Source organism: Mus caroli, chromosome 17 (genome assembly GCF_900094665.2).
Source record: "Mus caroli chromosome 17, CAROLI_EIJ_v1.1, whole genome shotgun sequence".
Taxonomy (NCBI): Eukaryota; Metazoa; Chordata; class Mammalia; order Rodentia; family Muridae; genus Mus; species Mus caroli.
The window spans coordinates 23,274,447-23,290,158 of NC_034586.1; the positions used below are offsets into that span (position 1 = coordinate 23,274,447).

A 15,712-nucleotide genomic window follows, 5' to 3' on the forward strand; every position below is an offset into this window, starting at 1 on the left:
GGTGGAAGAATTGGGGGAGGGACAGTGCCAAGAACCAGGGTCAGATCCCATTGCCAGCTCCTGGCAGAGCCCAACCTCTTAGCCATGCCCCCTGCCTACCTCCCAACCTGTCAAGGGAGCCAGCTAGTAGCAAAACACACTTGCATGCCTGCCACACACACTTGTCACTGGCTAGGACAGATGCATATGAGGTAGCGAGGCACCTGAGCACACAAAAGAGGAGACATGTGGGAAGCCACATGTGCCGTTGCAGGGTGGCGCTGGCTTTCGCTGGCCACCACGCATACATAGGCAGTAAAGTTCTTTTGCCAAGATGAGGTTTTGAGAATTAACCAAAGTTAACCAATCAGATGAGAGACAAGTTAACCAATCAGATGAGAGAGAAGTTAACCAATCAGATGAGAGAGAAGTTAACCAATCAGATGTAGGCATGCAAATGAGGTGAAAAGCATAACCCAAGCACAACCAATCCGGGTGTGAGACACGCCTCTCCTAGGCCTATATAAGCAGCACCAGTTCTGGGCTTGGGGTCTCTTCGCCTCTGCAATCAAGCTCTCCCAATAAATGTGTGCAGAAAGATCCTGTTGCAGCATCGTTCTTGCTGGTGAGTAGGGTGCGCAAGAGAGACAGACACACAGACCACAAGGAGTCATACCCCTACAGTGCCATGTGCCAACACATGGGTCCCAGGCACCCTAGCACCTGAAGATAGGAAATCAGGACTGGACTGGGGACCCTGGTATCCTGAGCCAAATTCTGCAAGAGACGCCCTTGCCTGGAGAGGTGCAGGTTTCTTTAAAGATTTTTAAATTTTGTGTGTGTGTGTGTGTGTGTATAGGTGTGTGCCCAGGTTAGCCCAGAGAGAGCAGGTGATCCCCTGGATCTATGCTGATGTGGATGCTGGGACCCAAACTTGGGTCTTCTGTAAGATATATTTAACCACCACTCCATCTCTCCAACCCCCTGAGGCACTGCAACACTCTGCAGTGTCCTGCTCACTTCGTTTGAGATGCCGGCAGTCCAAGTCTAAAGCCCTCACAGAGCCCCGCTCCCAGCAGCCTTCTGGAGTTCACAGTCCTTCTGCCCCTGCTGACCTCTGGCCACCAGCGGTGGCTAAGCACGGGGCCCGCAGTGGACACGCAGGCCGGGTGCAAAACCATGTGTTTATCTTTATTAGAAATGTTCTCGGTATAAAAACAGTCATGCTACACATCAGAGACCATCACCAAACACCCAGGCACTGAACTCCGTGTCGTTGGCAGGAAGGGCAAGGCGGACAGGCGGGCAGGACACATGGCAGACGGGTAGGGTGGGCGAGCAGGCTGCAGGCCACAGGGACACACAGGCCACCAGGAGGACGCAGCACTTCGAGCACTTTGACACACTCAAGATTAGTTTTGTTTGGGCTTTTTTGGGGGGTTGACCCCCCCTTTTTTCTCTTTTGTGATGTGAAAGAGTTGGTAGATGAAGCAAAGAGGGGGAGAGGCTGGAAGGAAATGAGGTCGAGTGGTGCAGAAGAGAAAATGACAGTGGTTGGGTTGGGGCAACTCAGGGAGCAGCGGGGAGGGAGCAGGGCAGATGGTGGGGAAGGGCGGGAGCAGAAAGAAAAATACGGGAGTAGAGAGCCCAAACAGACAACACATGCAGAGCAGACAGAAGAGAAACGCAAAGACAGGGTGGGGACCAACTGGGTCACCAACAAGACAGACGGAGGCAGAAGGAGGGAGAAAAAGCCAGGACTGGGCTCTTGAGACCGAGCCCCTGTGCTTTGGAGTAGGACACAACATCGGTCTGGAAGGAAGGCCTGTGTGGCGCAACCTGGAGCTGCCCCAGCCACTCAGCCTCCTCCGGTTGCCCACCACGGCTCACCCAGCAGTGATGGCTGGGGATTCTACTGTCCTCAGCACCAAGCCACATTCGTGGATGCCCACGAAGCAGGCAGACATCAGCAGGGCCCTCGGGAATGGCCCTGGCCGGATGCACCATCCTCAGAGGTTGTGGCTCTTCAGCCTGCTTGGCTTTGTCCGCAGCCCGGCTAGATTGCATGGTTGGTGTAAGTGACGTAGGTCTGTTTGGTGGCCAGTGCTGGGGAGAGACCAGAAGATTTGGGGAGTCAGCACTACCTCTTCCAGGGCCTTTTCCCCCCAGAGGTGCTGCCCAGCACAGAACTCCATTAGGGCCCCCAACCCAGGGTACCCCTAACTGGGTACAGGGCCCACCTTTCCAAAGCTGCCTCTCTCAAGGTCCCCAGACCCCACGTCCCACACAGAATTCCCCACACCACATCTTTGTTCCTATGAACCATTACCTGGAGCATCCCTCTTCCTCACAGTGTTACCTAGATGCAACCCCCCATCTTTAAGCACCTCCCCTATAGAAGCCTTGTCACCTCCTAAATCTATCCATGCCTTAAATAGTTCTTTGGATGTATGATACAATCATAGGCTCTCAAAGCAACCTCCAAGGGAAATCTTTCAGAGGTTCAACCCCTGATATTTTGAAAGAGAACCCGCTCAGCATGTTAGAATAGTGGCCTGGAGGAGGAGACTGGGACTGAGAGGAAACAGTGTCACAGAGGGGCCTTGGTTGGCAAGCAGCTGAGACACACAGTGGGCTTACACATGGGAAACACAAGTCCCTGGTCCCAGAGATGCCCATCCTGTCCATTCCTGCTTACCTGCCCATCCCCCTCTGTCCGGAGGCCTCCATCTGACCAGTCTTTCTCTGCTCTGGTCACTCTGGCTGTCACTCGTGTCCCCCAGCCCAGCTAAGACTGATGAAGCACATCTGGGGTCTTCCCATTTCCTGGCCACAGAGCCATCAAGGACCCTTCCCTAGGGGCCCAGCCAGGTGACAGCATCAGCTCCCATAGGCAATGTGAGCCCCCCCTACCTACCAGAGTTCAGACCTGTCCTGCAGCCCAGTGGGTTGCCCCAGCTGTCAGTGACCTGGGACTAGAGGCGTGAGGACGCTTGCCACACCCTTGGTTCTGCCCTGCCTTGACAGGTTTTGAGGTCTCCCTCAGTGGCAGTGACAGGGAGCCTGGGGCAGGGGTAGAAAGAGACTGGGTTGGGAGAAATGCCATCTCCATCTGGAACTGCCTCGTTTCCCTTGGGAGTCTTTCTGCTCTGAAGAGGAGGCACACCCATTGGGTTGGGCCAGGGACGTATGACCTAGAAGAGAGGAGGTGGGGCCGGGCAGCATGGAGGGCCACAGACTACCTCCCTGACTCTGTCCCTGTTACACTGGGCACATGGCTGCCAAGTTAAGAACAATGCTTCCCAGCCTCTCTTGCAGCTGAGCAGGCTCTATGGTAAATCTTGTTAATTAAATCCAAGGGAGGGATGGTGGCCTAGTTAGGGTCAGTTATCAACCTGGAGTCATTGGAAGGAGTCTCAGTTGGGGGATTAGCCAGATCAGATTGGCCTGTGGTCACATCTGTGAGGAATTGTCTTAATAAGTGATTTGGAAGGGCTCAGCCCACTGCAGGCTCTGCCATCTTCATGCAGGTGCGTCTGAGATATATAGAAAAGCTAACTAAGCAAGGGCCAGAGAACAAGGTAGTGAGGAGCCATCCTCTGTGGCGTCTGCTTCAAGCTCCTGCCTTCTATTCCCGCTTTAGCTCAATGATGGGCTATATAACCTTTAAGATGAAGTAAACACCTCCCCCAGGGGCCCCAAGGTGCATCTATCATAACAATAGAAAGCAAAGTAGGGGAGATGCTGAACAACTTCTGCCACAGTCTGAGTAAGGCAGCTGTTTCCCTTGTGCATCTGCAGACACTGGAGATAGCCAGTCTCCATCCCTAGGGAACCAAAGGAGCAACAAGATGGAAAGAACCTGGGCCCATACATCATTCCTGTCCACCTGTGCATCTATTACCTTCCTTGACATTAGAGAGAGACAAGCCTCCATCTGATTTGAGCCTCTTGGCTTCCTTCTGGGACCAGGGCTCAGGTCAACTAAAGAAATAACTTTCTCCTGGCCAGTGGAGAGGGTGGGCAAGGGACATTATGTGGTAATGAGCTCCCTGTCCACAGAAGTATTCAAGGCAAAGCTGGGTGTGATAGAAGGAAAAGTGCCCTAACATTCAGGGAAGGATAGAAACAGTGGTATCTATCTCTGCATCTCTCCAGGAAGCCTGGTAACCAAAAGGATGGTGGGATGAAGCCACAGAACCAGGAGGCATCCTGGGCCTGCGGTGGACTGGTTGAACTCAGAAGAGGTGGGACACAGGATGGCAGGTGTGCTGGATGAGACACATTCTAGTAGGTGTGAGCCTCCTTCTTCCTGGGTGACCTTGGATGGCTCCCTCCTTTCCCTACTGGGCCCTCAGTCTCCCTATTATAGCTAGAACAGGCAAGTGAGGTGAGGTGGCCCTTTGTGCCTAGACTTCTTTTCCCAAAGAACTGCCAAAACTTCCAACACCTCCACCAGCTAAACCCCAGTGTCCCAGCAGAGCTACTGCCAATGGCAGTCCAAGCTGCCACAAACCAGTTCCCCAGACTCCGTCATCCCTGTGTAAACCAGTGAGAACTGTTTCCCAGCTGCCAGACCCTCCCTAAACCTCAGCAGCCAACTCCCTGCAGGAAAACATCAGCCCGAGCCCTGCTGCATCAGGAGCTACAAGGGGACAAGAAAGAAGCACGTGGGTCCTGTGCAGGAGCTGCTTGCTCCAGAGCTTGCGAGATGGGAGTCTCGGCCTTCAGCTGCAAGTCAGGGAACCCCCAAGCCTTTTGTCAAAGCCTGTCTCATCATCTGGAAAATGGGCACAGCACACTGATTAGCACAGGGAGAGAATCGGCCAGGCAGGAGGGGGCCTGGGACACAATCTGCACCTCCTTAGCAACTACACACAATCTGCTAACAGAACAAAGGTTCTCCCTCTCTGTAAAACCTGTGACAGCCAACACAGTTCTCCCTCCCTGCAAACCAGTGACAGCCAACACCGTTCTCCCTCCCTGTAAACAGCACAGCAGCTGACGCTTGGTCCAGATTCTGAGAAGCTGGGCAGAAAGGTGCTCCGCTCGCTCTCGCTGTGAGGCCAGGGTGGGACTTGACACCTTTCTCTTTGTGTTCAGGAGGCATGAAGGTGTGGCAGAGCCCTCCCCAGGGGTTCCCAGTCACCAGCCAACCATACAGCAATTTGCGAGACAGCTCGAGGCACTAGGCTAACGGTCACCGCTTGTCGCCCTGTGATTCTGCACCAATCGGCCAGCAATCAGCGTTCTAAATTATTTATTCTGTTGTTTGTTTAAAGATACGTGGCCTGAACTTGACAGGGTGAAAAATGTCCCTGTTCCACGGGAGTGACACCTCCCCATTCCTCCCTCTCCCTCCCACTCCCCTGCTGGGCTATTCCTAGAATTGATCACCATGGAGCCCTGTCACTGAGAGAGACAGGGGACAAAGGGAGCTGCCACCTCTGGCTCTGGCTGCAGGGGATTCTGGGCCCACACTTGAAGGCATGAGGTTGAGGACCTGGCTCCCCTCTAAAACTACACTTCTTTTTCTGACCTTGTGATCAGCCTGAACAGGACAGAGGGACAACGTCCGTGGGGCCATCAAACTCTGCAAAGCTCCTCACCCTGAGGCCCCAGCTGGCTGATGAGTGTAATTGAGATTTTAATAACCCTCCTGAGTTATAGCGTGGGTGTATCCTACTCTCGACAGACAGCATGTATGTGCATGTGTGTGCACATGTGTGCATGCATGTGCATGTGTGGATACCCATCAATTTGTGTGTGGAGCTGTGTACAGAGCTGCTCCTGCACCAGTGTACAGGGGCCTTGGAGGAACTGGGCTGGAATGGACACGTGGCCGTAGGAAGGGGCAAGGGGTCCTGGTGCTCAAGCCAGAAATATAGATACAGCTACCCTGATGTTCCCTGACATTCAAGTGAAAATGGAAGCCAGAGGGGATGTCCTGTAAGGACCCTCTGCCTCTATCCATCCTAAAGTGGTACAGGATGGGGTCACATGGTTTTCCAGGAGAAGGAACAAGAACAGTGATGTAAATTGTGTGGGAAGCTGTTGTCATAAGGTTAGGACATGTCAGAAATCAGATATAACACCCCACATAGAGGATGGGCACCCCAGAGACAGGGAGACCATAGCACAGAGAAAGTCACCATGTTGAGGTCAGCCATACAATAGCAGGAAGGGACCTCACTTCCATTGGATCTCAAATGGGGATCCAGCCCAGGTCGAGCCTGTGTCTGCTGCCACCAACTGGCTCTGTATGCCAGTTCTGCAGAGCAGAGACCTCTGTTGAGGCCCCGGACAAGGTCTGGGGAAACTGCTATCCCATGGGGACATCAGCCAATGTCCCAGCCTACTTTATCCTCACCCACCTGTCCCAGGATGGCTATGTCCTAGGGTCCCCATCTTTCAGCCCCGTTAGAGACAAAGCCATAGGTCCCTCCTTGCTGACTCCAGGAACTGGGCCTCTGCAGCAGCCCCTTCCCCCAGAAGAACTGTTAGACATAGGCCGGAGCAGGGATATGATGGCGTCTCGGCACCCTGCGGGAACCAGGTCAGCAGCACAGAAGGATGTGGTCACGTCCAAGGGCTCTGAAGTTCTCTCCCAGCCACCAGGAAGGGCCTAACCTGCAACCTACCATCTCCTACCAGACAGCAGGTAGTAATGAGGCCTTCAGCGGACTAGGCAAAGTCGTGGAGCGGGGCGGGGCCGGGCAGGGCAGGGCCTGGGAGACAATGGAAAACGCGGCCATACACTCACCTGGGGCCTCCAGGTTCTCACACAGCTCTGACTTGGCTTCCCCATTAGGCCTGAAGTTGCCCTTCTGTGTGAACTTGTTGGACATGGTGGCGGCGGTGACAACGGCTTTGAGGCTGCGCTTGCGCTTGGGCACGTTCTGCTCCGGGTGGAAGAGGATGATGTAGACTTTGGGCATGTAGAGCATCCCCAGGGACACTGAAGCGCTCAGACTCACAGAGACCGTCAATGTGGTTGTCTGGATGTACAGCTGTGGGTGGCCGCAGGGAGGGGTCAGAGCCAGCTCTGCCTTCACGCCCCTCAGCGCCGCCCCATTCTGCCAAGACTCCACCCACCTGGCCCTGGCCCTGCCCTGCTCCAGCCCCACCCCCTTTGTTCAGCTGATTCTCATCCTAAAAGGCCCTGATCTGTCCAGCACACACAGCTGGTACAGACCCATTCTACACCTGATGGCTTTGAGCAGGAAGAAATCAGAATTCCTGATGCTCACATCCTAGCATGTGAACTCAGGCAGGTCAATCCTTGTGCCTGTTTCCTTATGTACAAAACAGGCCTGAAAAAGGCTGAGCCTACCTCACAGAGCTGTGGCAAGGGCAGAGTCAACAGTGTCAGGTGTACAGGAAACACTATCTGTGTGTGGTGGTGTCATGGAACACCCCCTACATCCAACCTGGAGAAATGTCTCCAGCATAGTTCTCGAGGACCAGAGCTGACCTTCATAGGTGCAATCCCTGCCTGAGGCTGCTGTGAGCGACCTGAGTCCCCACTGGTGCCTTGGAATAGCTCCCAGCAGCCCCTCATCCAGTGAATCCCCCCCATGTGCTCCCCATATAGAACAGGCCCCGACTGGGGACCCACGACACCCGGTGGAAGACGACTGTGGCACCAACGCTGTCAAAGCTCATTTCATGCTCGCTGGCCAGCACTAACGGTGACAGATGCTTAGCAAAATGGGAGCCCATTAATCTGGGTGTCGGATAATCCATTCTTCAATGGCGGAAGCCCTCCAAACAGAGCCCAGCAGTTGCCACCGCCCTGCCTAGGTTCCCTCCCACCTCCTTCTTTGTGACAGATGATCCAGGCCTCAGCTGCCCCTCTTAGCTCAGCTGGGGCTCCAGGTGCTGACATGGAGGAGACAGGAAATGCCCCAAGTCTAGGTTCCTGCCCTAGAGTGTGGCTGATACTGTCCTGACTCTCTCTGCAGTGTGGGGCACACTTCTGTGCTTCTTTCTGAAGAAACATGGGTCCTAAAAAAGTAGAGGCTGTCTACCCTGGCCTGTGTAAGATGCTGGGCCTGCTCCCCTCTTTGAGGCTTACAGCCCCCACTATTTAGAATGGGCAACATTTCGGACTCTCTATGATGTGTGCACAGGAGCCCTGTGTGTGACTTTGCCCCGGGTTGTAAGTGGCACCCAACGCTGAGCACAGTCACTGTTTCCGGATTTCCCTTTTTCAGGCCAGGAGCTTTTCTGAAGACACAGAAGGGTTAAGGGCAGCTCAGACTGGAGTTAAAGTTGTTGAAGATCTGCTCTGAAACTCTCCAGCGTCCCTAGCCACCTCAGGGTACGAGAGTGGTCGCCCACCTGGAGCCCAGCACCTTCCGGTGTCCCCTGTGTACAGGTATATGTGGCTCCCAGAAGTGGTGGCTAGTGACTCCTTCTAGAGAAGCCAGTCTAGAGGTCCTCTATTACTCAGGTGGTACCCGAGGCAAAGTAAGTGGGGGGAGGCCTTGGGATAGTCTAAGTGAGGGCCAGCCTGCAATGTGACTTCACTGCCTTGGGGCCAGCCTGCCACTATCCTGTTCTTTGATAGACCAGACCAGCCAGCAGTGCAGCTTCTGTGTAGAGTCCTCACAGTCACCACTGCCTAGCGATGAATAGGGTTTGACAGGGGACAAAGCACAGAGCAACAGTTGTATGTGTGGACCATTGTCCCCTGTCTCTGCGCCAGGGCAGTGAGAAGCACAGGGGATCTGAGTCCCCCCCCCACACACACACACACTTTGGCTTTCACTCAGGCAGGGACTGTGGTGCTTAGACTCTGTACAAACCCAGAAACCTCCTCTATCCTGGCTGACTCTACAGCCACAATCTGCACAAGGCTGGCTGAGCAGTGACCTCACACAAAAGAGAATTACCTCATTAGATGGCTCACAGGACTACCTCACAGCTGTTAAGCCCTGAGAATCCCAGTTAAGGCAGGAGAGCCACCACTGGCTCACCAGAACAGCCCAGAATGCCTCACACAACACCCAGGGGAGCCATGCACTCCTGCTAACACCTGACCTCACACACACATCTGATTGACATCCTGTCCCTACAGCTGGGTGCATATGAATATACACAGATTCATTCAGACAACTGCATGGCCACCCATATGTACCCACCGGCACCTGAACCCCTGTGTGTACACACACACTCCTCCTTGCAGACAGCTGTGAATCCCTCAGTACACCGGTCCCTCATGTCCACTTTCCCTGTGTGCCTCACACATAGTTCATCTACCGCTGACCATGCCTGTGTGCAAAAGGCCCTGCTTACATCTGTGCACACCACACACACACACACACACACACACACACACACACAATTTATATACACGCGTTCTCTCTCTAACGAGGCTAGTGTCCCAAGTGACTCAAAACTCAACCTCTCCTCTCTGACTCCATTTGGAGGATGGGAGAGGGCTAGCTCTGGGTAGCATGGCCACACATTGATGAGGGCAGCCTGTTACAGAGCTTGGATGTGCCCCTTAACCCTCTCAGGATTCTGAAGGGGCTGTCTCCAAGCGGGGATACACCCTAGCATCTCCATCCGAATCCCAAGGAGAGCCTCTTGCAGGGCAGGAATCCAGGATGGGAGGCCCTTGGCTGTCATCTTGTGGCCTAGCAGCTACAGACCCAGACGCTTGACCCCCAGGTGAGGCCAAAAGCAATTTCTCAAGCTGCCAGCTTCCTGGGGGTGTGGGGTCATATACCCCAAGGGCACCCAGTAGAGGAGTGGGGCTTCTGCAAGGGAGAGATACAGAGCAAGGCGAGGGGGGGGATTAGGGGGAGGAGAGATTTCCAACTGGGAGAAAAAACCAAGCGAGGTTTAAAGAAAGCAGCTCCAGGCTCCTGGGCTCTCAGTCCCCACACAGCCATGTTCCCTGACCACCCACCTTGTCAGCCGACTGCGAGGTGCCAAAAAAGATGGGGATGAAGGCCAGCCAGACGATGCAGGTGGTGTACATGGTGAAGCCTATGGGTTTGGCCTCATTGAAGGTCTCAGGCACGCCTCGAGTCTTGATGGCATACACAGTACACGTGACCATCAGCAGCATGCTGTAGCCCAGGAGGCAGATGAGCGACAGGTCCGAGATGTCACACTTGAGGACGCCCCGGGCGAAGCGGGGGTCAAGTGTCCGCTGGTCCTGGAAGTCCACCACTGAGTGGGAGGGGTCCACCACGAACCACACGCAGATGCCAAGCAACTGCAGCGAGATGAGGACGAAGGTGATGGCCAGCTGCGAGGCAGGGCTGATGAACCTCGGGGCGCTGACCGACCGCTTGCCCTGCTCAAAGATGCGGTAGATGCGGTTGGTCTTGGTCAGCAGGGCCGCGTAGCTGATGCTCATGCCAAGCCCCAGGAAGATGCGGCGGAGTGAACAGGTCCCCAGGTCAGGCTCTGCGATCATGAGGAAGGTGGTGGCATAGCAGAGAAAGATGCCCGCCAGCAGGACGTAGCTCAGCTCCCGGCCCGAGGCCTTGACGATCGGAGTGTCGTTGTAGCGCACGAAAGTGACCACCACAAACAGTGTGGCGGCGATGCCCACCACAGCCAGGAAGAGGGGCAGCACAGCCCAGGGTGAGTCCCACTCCAACTTGACAATGGGTATGGGCTGGCAGCTCGTGCGGTTCTCCGTGGGCCGCATGTCGTAGGGGCAGGTCTTACAGGTGTAGCGGTCCACTTGGTACTGGTACCCCGTGCAGGGCTCACAGTGCCAGCAGCAAGCCATGCCCTTCACCGTCTTCTTCCGCTCACCTGGCTGGCAGGGCAGGCTGCAGATGGAGCGTGGCAGCTGCTGGCCACTCCCTGGCCACTGCATCCGCTCTATCTGCCAATGACAGGACCACAGAGCTGGCCTCAGGACATGCTGGAAGCATCCAGACCTTCTCTCTGGCTCCACACCTGAATAGGCTGGATGTTGGCCAAAAGCCCAGCTACCTGGACCTCACCAGAGCTGACTGACTGAGAGTTAAAATCAGACAACTTACCGTGTGACCCGGACACCAGTGATCTGGGAGAGTTTCAAACTCATCACTCATCTGGAGAAACTGAGTCTCAAGAGCATAGTGGTGACTCCTCGAGTCACCCATGTGGAGCAAAGACACAGGAGTCCTGACTTCCAAACCCCCAAGGCTGGAGACTGTGTTGCCAGGAGCGAGTTAGAATTGCCCGTTTCAATCTGCCTAGCCCCTGCCTGCGTGAACAAGCCCCTCCAGTGTGACTCTCGTGCACTGGTGGAGACAAACTGCCTCACAGCTCAGCCCCCACCACAGCTTCTACCCAGCAACTCCGGAGTCCTGCTCTGCTGAAAGCCAGGAACAAAGATTTAATCAGAAGACACTTAATGAGCGCCTGGGGGTTAGCATTCCTTTACATCTGGCTCAAAATGAGAGTGCTGCTCCAGGGCTCTGAAGATGCAGTTGGTGGAAGCAATGCCAGCCGGGGAGTATCGTCACACTCTGCCGAATTCCTCACAACATTATGGGAATGAACCCAGTGGCCCAGAGAGCTACAGGTGCTGGACCAGCGAGCCTGGTTAACCCGGGGAGCCCTGGTCAAAGGGAGTGCGCTAAGGGTCACAAGGCAGTCAGTATGTTCTCAAAGCAGCAAGCCTGGCCTAATGAGAGAGAGAGAGAGAGAGAGAGAGAGAGAGAGAGAGAGAGAGAGAGCATGTGTGTGTGTGTGTCTCTGTGTGTCTGTGTGCCTGTGTGTGTCTCTGTGTGTGTGTTTGTGTCTCTGTATGTATGTCTCCGTATGTCTATGCCTGTATATATCTGTGCCTCTGTGTGTGCCTGTGTGTGTGCCTATGTGTGTCTGTGTCTATGTGCATCTGTGTGTCTCTATATGTTTCTGTGTGTGTGTGTGTGTCTGCCTGTGTATATGTGTGTGTATGTATGTATGTATGTGTGTGTCTGTTTGTCTCTGTGTCTCTGTGTTGTGTCTGCCTATGTGTCTGTTTTTTGTGTACCTATGTGTGTGTCTGTGTGACTCTGTCTCTGTGTATCTGTGTCTGTGTCTTTCTGTATATGTATGTGTGTGTCTGTATGTCTGGGTGTGTGTTTGTTTCTGTGTCTCTGGGTTGTGTCTGCCTATGTGTCTGTCTTTGTGTGTCTGTGTGTGTATGTCTGTCTGTCTATGTGCCTGTGTATCTGTTTGTTTATGTATCTGTGTGTCTCTGTCTATGTGTCTGTGTGTGTGTGTGTGTCTGCCTGCATGCTTGCCTGTCTATCTGTCTGTATTTGTCTATGTGTCTGTGTGTCCATGTGTTGGTCCATGTGTTTCCCAAGTGCCCTCTCCTGCAGGAATGTGAGTGGCTGGTTGAGGCTGTCCACAGAACTCCTGAGCTGAGCAGGGCAGAGTGGAGACGAAGCCTAATGGAGAGGCTGTCTTGGGCTCTGTATATTATAGGATGTGTGACCCTAGCAGCCAGCAGCAGCAGTGGCTGTGTAGTGGTCCTGCAGGAAGATGGTGGATATTCGGGAAAACCATGGTCCCCCATGAAGATAGTGAAGTCCTAGGGTCACCACTATGGCTAGGGGGCTTGAGAAAACACCTAGCCCATGGAACCAACCTCTGTTCTCCGTGTGTCCCAAGGTGGCCCGGATGAAGCTACCTTGTCTCTTGTTACCACCCGTGGCTCCCACAGGGAATACTGTAGACTCACTGGGACAGCTTCCTTTGCCCTCAGGTAGCCTGGTACCCCGAGTCCTCTCCCTCAGCTCCCGGATGCCTACATGCAGTAGCTCCTTGGGCAACCTAAAGCCATCCATCCAGGGAGCAAACTGGAAGACCCAGCCCTCACCTCACCATTGTGACTTAGTCCCTTTCCTCACAGATCAGAGGGCGTACTGATCTGGGTTGGACCAAGCTGGGTGTGGGAGCAGACAGACTGGCAGGGAGGGAAGAGTGAACCTTCAGAACTATACACACACCTGCCCAGCCTTCAGGCCCAGCATCCATGAAAGAGAAACAGGACAATGTCCGCCTCACAGAGCTACCAGCCTTTCAGCAAGACACACGGTTAGAACTGCAGCAGTACAAAGGGGCGCACATGTGCATATGCCACTGTGAATGAGCCTCTGTTTCCTGCACAGAACACACCCTGATCTGGTCTCCCCCTTCTCCCCAGCATCTGGAAAACCTTGTTACAAGATCAGAATCTGTCCCTCCAAGCTGTGTGACCTCAGGAGAATCCCTCTCTAGGAATCGTGTCCTGAGACATTTACGACACTGAGAAGGCTCTGGGATCCAGAATAAGGGGTTCCCTGCAGGGTGGGGCTGTTGGAGCTCCTTGCCTGGAGAGGGTGCCTGAAAGAGAACAGATGTCTCCCCTTCGTTCTTGCAAAGCAGAGACCAAGCCCCCAACAACTCTGTGTGTGCTTTCAACAATAACAAAATGTTTCACTGTGTGGGGTACCACCCCAAGAGCAAGAAGGACAGCCATGGCATCTCTTGGGTAAGGCGGAAGGGCATGACCAGGAACACCTGGGAAAATGTCTGCCTTCTCTAGTGAAGCCTGAGCAGCCAAAGACTCGCTCTCAGGTGGCTTGGCATCAGCCAGTGCCCCGCAGCCCAGCCGGGTGTCTGCACTCTGTCCCCATGTCCCTTCCCTGCCCTCATGCTTACTCTGAGATGCAAGTGGTCTGTCCATGAGCCAATGACCTTGTACTCAGCCGAGCCGTTGCGTAGTTGGTACTGGTAGATGTCATAACGCCCTGGCGCGTCTCCGTTCTCGTTGAAGGTCACCGGGTTCCCGGCGATGCCTGCATGGGAGGGCGTCACTGAGACTTTATCCAGACACAGGGACGTTAATGACTGAAGACAGAGGTGTCTCTGGGGAGATTCCTGCACGGAACATCCAAGGAGAGCACTCTTCCCACCCCGAGAGCCCAGACCTTATACCCTGCAACTGCATAGCCCAGGCTACCCCAGACATTTATACATAGCCCAGGCTACCCCAGGGTTAGTGTCCTGTTCCATGCCCCCACCTGAGAAGTTGACATTCCTGATGTACTTAAGCAGCTGGGTGCCATCCACAGGGTCCATGCGAGGGCAGAGTCCTACGCGGCCGGGACACAGGTCACGATGCATGGCGTGCAGTGCGTGGCCCATGGCGTACACGGCGTCAATCACGAACTGCACCTTCCCCTCCTGTTCGTAGGTCGAGTCCTGCCCGATGCGCTCTCGGTCTGTGAGAGAACACCACGCTGGGTACCCATAAGGCCCTCTGAGATCAGTAGTGCAGTGTGGGCCTGAGCCTACCCCACCTAGGCACAGCCAGGCCTCCTGGTTTGAACCCTGATGTGTTTATGGAGAGGGTAACCCCAGAACATAAACGGGAGAGTCCTTGGCCCTCCACTCTCCACTCCACAAGGCTCAGGAGCAGCCAGGACAAGCCCCTTGGTCCCGCCACTGTCAGCCAGCAGAGACCTAATGAACATCCTGAGGACTGTAGCACCTGCCAGCCCTCTCTCCGGTGACCTGCAGTCACCGAGGACACAGCTGCCCCCCATAGGCTTGGGGACAGCCACGACAGGCATTGTGTCTCTCCCGAGGGTCGTGGTGTCCCGAAAGCAGCTCACCCTGGGCTAACACTCCAGAATGTAACACCCTCTTCCTAGGAAACAGATAAAGGAGACCCAGAGAAGCTAGCCTCCCGAGGCCCTCGGTGGCTTTTAGTCCGTTGACACCAGACATCAGAGTCATGCCTGCTCGTGACTCTGCCCGTAACTCCTCACCCATACAGTCCACCTGGTCTCTGTATGTGACCTCCCTGTCACCTTAGGGCTGTCCTTCACAACATGGCTTCTGTCCTTGGCTGAGTCTCTCTGAGACAGAGTGTTAAGAAAGGCATCCCAAATGAACCGAGGTGGACTCAAATCTTGGTTGGTCGAATGCTTACACATTCCAGGAAAGGCTTCTTACGACCCTTACCTGGATGGCCACCCTGTTCAGCAGCCCTGTGCAAGCCCCTGGGCTTCCAGAGGTCTGGGTGCCCTCATCTGACAGGGGTCCAGCAACCCTGCTCCAATGGTTGTGAGATTGTGGGGCAGGAAGAGATACAGGTTGGTGGCCAACCAGTGTCATCTAGGTACAGGTGGCCAGAATGGGGGCTTTTGAAGTGGCAGCAGCAACCCCTGGACTGAGACATCCAGGAAGTCTCCCTAGAGATGGCAGCTCTTGGCCTGGGTCCTACATGATAGTGATGATTTTTAAAACTGTGTCTTCCAATATCTGCTGAGCTCCTATAGGCTAGGTGCTGTGCTGAGCCCTGTATGGGCTGGGCTTTGCAGGATCAGCTCATTGAATTCTTTATTACTTTTTTTAAAATATTATTTATTTTAATTGATGCATATGAGTGCTTTTGTCTACATGTGTGTACCACACCCTGGATGTCTACATGTGTGTACCACACCCTGGATGCACCAGTGGGGCTGAGAAGGGATCACACCCCCTGGAGTTAAACATGGCTGTGAGCCGCCATGTGGGAGCTAGGAACTGACCTGGGATCTCTGAAAAAGCGATAGCTCCTGAGTTACATTGGTTTATTAAGTGTGTGAGCTCCTGTGTCCAGTCCACAGGCTGGGGTCGGAGGACACTTGGAAGAGTCAGGTCTCAGGCTGGAGAGATGGCTCAGCGGGTAAGTGCACTGACTGCTCTTCCAGAGGTCCTGAGTTCAAATCCCAGCAACCAATGGTGGCTCACA

General features: G+C 54.4%; 1 protein-coding gene across 2 annotated transcripts in view; it reads right to left on the reverse strand.

The window, feature by feature from the left end:
• Positions 1-1,149: 1,149 nt before the first annotated feature.
• Positions 1,150-15,712, reverse strand: part of Grm4 (glutamate metabotropic receptor 4) — an 84,458-nt gene continuing 69,895 nt past the window's right edge. Inside the window, exons 7-11 of one of the 2 annotated variants that reach the window (XM_021186115.2) lie at positions 13,995-14,195; positions 13,633-13,769; positions 9,899-10,834; positions 6,743-6,989; positions 1,150-2,085 (exon numbers count right to left, since the gene is read on the reverse strand). In XM_021186115.2, the coding sequence (XP_021041774.1) occupies positions 2,036-2,085; positions 6,743-6,989; positions 9,899-10,834; positions 13,633-13,769; positions 13,995-14,195 (1,571 nt within the window). In that variant the 3' untranslated portion in view covers positions 1,150-2,035. The remainder of the gene's footprint in view (positions 2,086-6,742; positions 6,990-9,898; positions 10,835-13,632; positions 13,770-13,994; positions 14,196-15,712) is intronic. The other variant, XM_029471663.1, reaches the window with a different exon arrangement.